We start from the raw sequence: 7,658 nt of genomic DNA, 5'->3' as shown, positions 1-7,658 counted from the left end.
TTAGAGGATGCCATGTGTTTTTCTATTTAACTTAACTGATGAAGTTCTTACGACGCAATTAAACGTATTATTAGATATTTTTACTAGCATAAAAAGAAATTGGAATATAAATATCATTTAGGGTAAACATTAATATTTTTGCCATCATTAAAAAAAGAGCATATATATAATTTTTTTGATAAAATTAGACATAAAATGAAAATAAAACTTTTCTCAAAAGTTTCGAGGCATATTTATCAAATTTCTCGATCAAAATCAATCAGTTTGATCGGTGTCTTCATTTTTCTCGTTTTAACTTGCATCACTTTGAAATTTTGAATAACAATAAAAAAATAAAAAAATCTTACATCAGATAGGCAGTAATCAATATATTTTAATAAATAAAAATATATTTTAATAGCACAGAAAAGATTTTCCCGATACAGAAAGTCTGTCTCTCTTTTCCTCCTTCTCTCCCTCCTCTCTCACCAATTCATTTCTCATAAAAATAGAAACCACAGGACCCCAAAAAAAAAAAAAAAAAAAAAAACTATAATACGGAATCCCTATAAAAGGCACTCATTTTTCTTTCTCAATTTCAGTTCCGTTTTCTCGTCACTAGTCAGTTTGTCTGCTTTCTACTCTAAAACTCGCTACTCGTTTACTTGCTTTGAATAATGCCATAGCAATAACCGACTTTGCAGTTCACGATTTTCCTGCGAAACGTTGTAGAAAAAGACTCGAGCTTGAAATTAAAAAAAGAAAAAGAAAAAAAAATTGTGGTCTTTGCTGTTGAAGAGCTCTGCTTGTACAACTGGCCATTAATCTTTTGCACTCCTTAAAATTCAAATAAAATAAATCGTACCTTTCTTTTTTGCTCTTTTTGTGTGGTAAGAGATTTGCTCTGTTTTACTCCGAATCTTCAGAGCTCCGTCTCGTCTTAATTTGTCGAAATAAAGAGTTTTTGGTCGAATTGTTGAATCTGAAGACACTTTTCAAGCTGATTTCCAAGGTACTGTTCTTTGAATCTTCATATCTCCCATATAAAATTGTTTTTTCTTTGTTGGGCTTTTCGGATTCAGAATATTTTGCAATTTTTTTATTATTATATATTCAAATCTAGACTATTCTTCGATTGAGGAGTAAGTTGTTTTTTTTTTTGGGATCTGGATTAGTTTATATAATTGTTTCAAAGCTGAACTTAAGTGTGCTCAAAGCTACGGTCTTTATCATTTAGTGGCTCAATTGTTTAGTGTTTAAGCTTAGTTACGCTAAGCACGTGCCAGGATTTCGATAATTTAATAATAAGCGATGCGAAAGAAAGGAATATTCCAGAAAAAAGCTTGGATTTTCTTCTGTTTGTTTCCCCAGAAAGTTTAAAAGCTTTACGACGGAATTTCTTAGAGATTTAGACTCCTCTGGAACGTTGCTAATCGATTTGTGTTTGTGTCAATTTGCGCGTCTTAATCTGCGATGCGACGATGTGCCTTCTTTACTGTTGAATCCGTGGAATAAAATAAATAAAAAAAACTGTCCTTGTTTTCATTTGGTTTTGGAATTTTAGTGCTTTCTAGTAATGCTTAAGCTTGTCTGAAATCTGAAATCTGAAATGAGAAATTGTTGAAAGGTCCTTTATGAGAGCCTTTGTCTTGTTTTTGGAAAGTACCAAACCTTTTGGCTTCTTTTCTTTAATTATTCAATTGTTTATAATCTTCTTTTGCTTCATTTCACAGGCCCGGATTTTTATTTATATTAACTATTACTGAAAAGGCGTTCACTTTAGCATCAATCTTAGAAGCAGCACAGCAATTGAGGTATCGAAAGAGATGTCGTCGGTTTCCATTCATCTGAAATGAAATGAAATGAAGACCGTTCAGGTTTGCTTTCTTTTTCTCGGTGCATTCCTTTTATCAATAGATTCTGAAAAATGTTCTTTTGGTCCATCGTTTCATCTCCTCGAAGAAGAAAGGAAAAAAAAAAGTACATTTTTGAATTTTTGACTTTGCGACACGATTCAGTACTTCCTGTGTTTAGGAATTCAGACCTGTTATTGTGGATACGATTTTCCATGTGAAATCTGCGTGTTCATTCATAACCCGTGCCTTGGTTTCATTGTTTGGTTGTTGTGGGGTCCGCAGAGCGCGCAAGAAGTACCATCAGCTTCCCAAGTCTCCCACGATTCGCACGGAGACAAACCCCCAAACCTCAAAACCGAGACACCGGCTACGGATTCCGCTTCTGTCTCAACACCCAATAACGACAGCAAGAAAGTTTCGCGTCAAGACATCGAACTCGTGAGCTTCACCATGTTCAACTAGTTTGTTTAAAAAAATAAAAATAAAAATTTGATGGGTTATTATGATTGTACTTTTGTTCCGTTCTAAATTTTTGTTTGTTTCAGGTCCAGAACTTAATAGAAAGATGCTTACAATTATACATGAACAGAGAGGAGGTAGTGAAGACACTTTTGACTCGAGCACGGATCGAGCCCGGATTCACTACATTGGGTAGGGCTTTTCAAAACATATGAAAAAAAAGTCTTCATAGTTTCTTATTCTCATTCTTCTTCTTCTTGGTGGTTTCATAATCTCAGTGTGGCAGAAGCTAGAGGAAGAGAACGCCGACTTCTTCAGAGCGTATTACATAAGGCTAAAATTGAAAAGGCAGATCTTGTTGTTTAACCATCTGCTGGAACACCAATACCATCTCATGAAGTATCCGGTGCCTCCAAAGCTTCCTTTGGCTCCCATGCAAAACGGGATTCATCCGATGCCTGGTAATTTTTTTTTCATCACGATCGCCATCATCGTTTTAATTTACTCTTTGACGCAACATTGTTTGTTTATCGGTTGTTTCACCTCCGAGGCTTGTTTGGCAGCGCAGTCAACAACTTGCCGATGGGATACCCGGTCCTTCCACAGCCTCCAATGGCAGCCCCGGGGCAACCCCATCTCGACCCCATGGCCTGTGGAATGTCAAACTGCCACGTCGTCAATGGAGTCCCGGCGCCGAGTAACTACCACAACCACCACCACCATCACCCTATGAGAATGAATTCCGGCAACGAGTAAGAGAGAAATCTGATGGACCAACTTTATGATCATTTATTTGAGATTATTTACGGAACTATTAGTAATAATCATTATCATTTGTTTGGGTTATTTTGCTAATTGCTCATAATCAGGGTTTACTATATATATTATCAAACCGAAACCGAACCGATTAAACTGGTTAATTAGAATTCGGTTTCAAGGATAAACTGGTTCAGTTTTGGTTTTGAATTTTCTAAAATTAAAAATTTATCGAATCCCAATGGGTTGGTCCAGTGGTAAATGCGATTCTTGGGACCTTGTCAGTCCCCAGTTGGATTATCCCTGGATGCAACAATTTCGGCCATTGGGTAGTCTCCCAGTCGATAATGCTAGTGCCTCGTGGATTGTAGTCAGGTCTAACCCAATCATCATAGTTATAAGAGTCCATTAACTATATAGTCATATTTATATTTTCACATTACTATATAGTCAACGTTTCGTAAATCTTAGGCTATATAGTAATCACAAACGTTTTTAGTTGGCTAGTAACATAATTTTCTGTAGTTATAAAGAAAAGAAAAAAATTCGGTGAAAATATCTTCCAAAAATTGAACCGAATCTTTTCGATTTCACCCCCCTAGTGGTTGTAGGGAGCTAATTATGAATAATAATAATAATAATATCTCGGGTCCTATATTGTTTTTCTCAAGGATGATGATGGACAGCGACGGTGCTGACATGGCTCCGGTGATAATGGGGAACGGAAGCATGTCGGAGATGGCGGTGAGCCCCACGTCGGTGGCGTCGAGCGGTCACATCCCATTCACGGCGTCGGAGATTTCGGGGATGGTGGACGCCTCGGGACTCGACACGGCCTTCACCTCTGACGTGGCGTGCTCCGTTGGCCTCCAGCTGGCCCCGGACGGCGGGGTCGGAAACTCCCGCGATTCCTTGCGCCCCTTGGACCAGATTCAGTGGAACTTTAGCTTGTCTGATCTCACTGCTGATCTATCCAACTTGGGAGGTATGACCTTGGAATGCCTATTTTGTTGACCTCAAACTGCTCTCTAATTTGATATTATATCATTCCAATCCGGAGATTCTAGTTTGTTAGATAGGGACCCACTTCTCAATGGAAGTAAAATTATACCCAGTTCAAATAGAATTAATGCACAAACAAAGCTATTTAATTTGCTAATAAAGATACCGCACTCGGTTACATTGTATTGGCCAAATGGAATACGGGCCTCTTTTTGGGAAATTGCATGTGATAGGGTTTTTTTTTTTTTTTTTTTTTTTTTCAAGCTGTAAACAGTCATATTTCTTGATGTTTACAACTTTCGAAATTTAAATTGACTGTTTTTTTGTTAGATTTAACTTTGTTTACTGTTTCATATATAAAGAAAATAATCTTAAATAATTGTTTACATTTGGAAAAAAAAATTATTTTTGGAAAGATCTAAAACATACACTAAATTATAAATGATGCACTTTAAAAACAGTATTCCTGTAATTTTGTCCATTTTTTGTGTGTGAAAATATCTACGGGGTTACTTGAGTGTTGTGTCATGTAAAATGCAATTCAGTGTCATTTTGTTTACTAGCAGAATTGGATCTGAGGTTTTTTTATTTTTTTTATTTTTTTTATGATTCGATTGTCGCTGTTCAAATCAACGTATGGCAATATCGTGATTTTTTTTGCAGAGTTAGGAGCCCTGGGAAATTATCCCGGTTCGCCTTTTCTTCCATCCGATTCTGATATCTTATTAGACTCTCCCGAGCAAGATGATATCGGTAGGTGTACATAAATTGATGGATATATTGTGACAACTTTTTTCAAAGTGTCTCATCTTATTAAACCTAACAGAGAGTATTGTTCATTTCATCAGTGGAAGACTTCTTCGCAGACTCCGTGCCCGGACCGCCTTGCTCTCAATCAGACGAAGAAAAAAGCTAAAGAAAAAAAAGAAAAAATAACATTGTTTTTCGTTTCGCTCTAATGTAATTTATTTTTATACTTAGAAAGGATTTAGATTCCATGAATAAAATTTTTGTTGTTAATTAGGTGGCATTTTGGGATTTTGATGCCAACACATTCAGACATTTGTTTGTTTTTTAGTTCGGTCTGTATCAACAAAAAAAGAGAGCAGAATATGAGTAACTTTGTAACTTTCTTTCTTAGTTTTCATTTGAGCACTTTATGATAAACAATCATCTATGAAGGCATGCCTTAATTTGTTATTTTTCTTTGTCACGGATTTATTTATACTTATTTGTAGTATGATAGAGTCTTGAGCAACAAGTACAATATCATTTTATTTAATATATGTTTTTCTTTTCTACAGCTATTGATTATGATAAACAAGACCAAAACAATAAAGTAAAATAAAACTAAGGAAACATATGATAGGCCACATTTTTTTTGGTTGACAAACCAGAGGCCAAATTTTAATCTGACTAGTTTTATTAGGTTTATTTCTTCATCTAATAAATTGGCTTCCATTAAAAGCAAGCACAAAATTAAATAAATAAATTGGCTTTATAAAGAAATTGCGTCTTCGTGGGTGTTCTACAATTCTAGTCTCTGTCTACGATATATATATATATATATATATATATTTACACCCAAGTAATGTGTTGTACATTTATATAGGTATTTACATTTCTAAAGATATGATTTTTCTTTCTCATCCTGAAATTTTTGGCATGAGATAATAAATAGTGGTTAAATACTTTTCAAAATTATTTGTCTTTATGGAAAATAATGCGACCAAACCAATTACAAGTTGAGAAGATTTTTAATCCGAAGAAAAATAAGCTAAAGTCGCTTCCAAAAAGTCTTTAATGCGATAAGATAGAATCACTTTGGGACAAACTTGTACGTTTATTGTGACAACGAAAGACAGACAGCCTCTAAATGAGAAAATATCGAAGCCATTAGTTTTTATCATATATACGCCAGCAATCATATACATAATTATTAAAAAAAAATTGAAAGTTATAGCTAGTTGAACTAAATAACTCGTGCTCTAAATAAAACACTTAGCAAAAAAAAAAAAACCCCCAGTAAATATCAAGGGAAAAAAGGTAAACATCAAGCAAAATAAGTTAAATAAAACTGGTAAGAAAAATGTAGGTACTTGTGAAATTAAGTTTGAGGAATCAGTATGCGAAGTAGTTTCTTTCTAAGATAGCACTTCCCTCCTATTTAATTGCATTGTCACATGATGTGAGGGGTCGTTTTTCTCAATGATATATTCCAGCTGAATTTTTTTTGTTTTATGTGTATGTTTTTTAAGAAGAATATATTTGGAATAAAATACTACTTAGTGATTGCTTTCACTGATTAGTCGATTATTAGATGCTTTAGGAAAATGGCCAATAAGTGGGACTGTGTTCTAAAAAAAGAAAATCTATATATGCTTACCTTTTATCGAGCTGGAAAAAGTTGAGCATACTGATAAAAAAGTAAAATTATCGACCGCTGCAGATATATTAGAAATGTTATTTCCCTATAGGTGTATCTTACTAAGATTATATTAGTTTTTAAATGAGAGTTATTTTCTTGTTTAATGTTTACTCAAATTATAAAGAGATGAGTTAAAAAACTGTACTTCCGATTTGAAAACAACTTTTTGTTTCCAGTTTCCACAGGTTTTAATTCAAGAATGGGTGAAAAACTGCGATGGATTCCATTTGTTTCATTCAATCATATACAGCATGGCTAGCTAAATGACAAAGCTAATAAAAGAAGAAGTATGTGTTCCTCCAAATTCACTATATATATATATATATATATATATATATATATATATATATATATATATATATATCCAAGCAGGTAGTCTCTCACAGTGGTCTGTATTTTAATCCAGTTTAAGAAGATTTGCTACTTTTCATTGATATACTATTAATGATTTTATATATTTAATATAATTTTGTAAATATTATAAAAAAAATATCATTTTGTAAATGAACATTAGTTTCTTATATGTTTTAAAATAATATATACGAAAAATAATGCCTTTATTCCTATTTTTCTGCTTGGATTTTAGAGAAATTGGTATCTACACGGGAGAGTAACAAAATTAGTAACGTATTGTGGAGATGAATAAGACTCACAAATAATGGCAATTCTTTGAATAACGAAGTTGTTGCGACTACTTACCAAACATTTGATTGATTTTAACAGGATTAATTAAATCAACAATCAATCAAACAATAATTTGAAAGCAATAAAGAACACGCAAAATTGTTAACCATATTCAGTGATAAAATACCTATTCAGAGGGACCGATACGTTCGGGGTGAAAAACAATCCACTAATACGAATAGTCAAAGGTACAAATATATTAAGTTGACAAAACTCTCCTTTGCAAACACCTTCGTCTGGATTCTTGCAACCTAAGCTCCCTTTAGGTTTGAGACTCTCTCTCACTTTCACCCAATCCTCTCCCGATGATTAACAAGCATGTCAATGCAAAAATACACGCTCTCACACACTCAGTACGACCAGGGCCGGCCCTAGACATAGTGAGGCCTTAAGCGAAAATCAATAATTAGGCCTTAATTTTCTTCAATCAAATAGTCCGCAATTTTACATCATTGTAGCATTTTGGTTACAAATTTTTTTTTTTGGCATAGTTT

The 7,658-nt window shown here is 34.0% G+C and overlaps 1 protein-coding gene across 1 annotated transcript; it reads left to right on the top strand.

Annotated features, from left to right (window-relative positions):
* Positions 1-408: 408 nt before the first annotated feature.
* On the top strand, positions 409-5,252 carry LOC149400359 (helicase with zinc finger protein). Its single transcript, XM_089612654.1, has 9 exons — positions 409-991; positions 1,713-1,856; positions 2,118-2,273; positions 2,381-2,486; positions 2,573-2,755; positions 2,863-3,046; positions 3,722-4,035; positions 4,716-4,805; positions 4,901-5,252. Exons 2-9 carry the CDS (start codon positions 1,842-1,844, stop codon positions 4,966-4,968), a joined length of 1,116 nt encoding a protein of 371 aa, XP_089468780.1. The 5' UTR covers positions 409-991; positions 1,713-1,841; the 3' UTR covers positions 4,969-5,252.
* The last annotated feature ends 2,406 nt before the right edge of the window (positions 5,253-7,658 follow it).

The sequence above is a fragment of the Urtica dioica genome, chromosome 4 (assembly GCF_054948205.1).
Source record: "Urtica dioica subsp. dioica isolate 48M chromosome 4, U.dioica_male_clone48M_v1_H2, whole genome shotgun sequence".
Taxonomy (NCBI): Eukaryota; Viridiplantae; Streptophyta; class Magnoliopsida; order Rosales; family Urticaceae; genus Urtica; species Urtica dioica.
The sequence above is the reverse complement of the archived record's forward strand: the minus strand, read 5'-3'. Positions and strand labels throughout refer to the sequence as shown.

Bases quoted from the DNA above. Each gene is read 5' to 3' on its own strand.
- LOC149400359 (XM_089612654.1), top strand. The intron at 2,756-2,862 runs GTAATTTTTTTT...TTGGCAGCGCAG, and splicing joins CGGGATTCATCCGATGCCTG to TCAACAACTTGCCGATGGGA. The intron at 4,806-4,900 runs GTAGGTGTACAT...TCATTTCATCAG, and splicing joins TCCCGAGCAAGATGATATCG to TGGAAGACTTCTTCGCAGAC.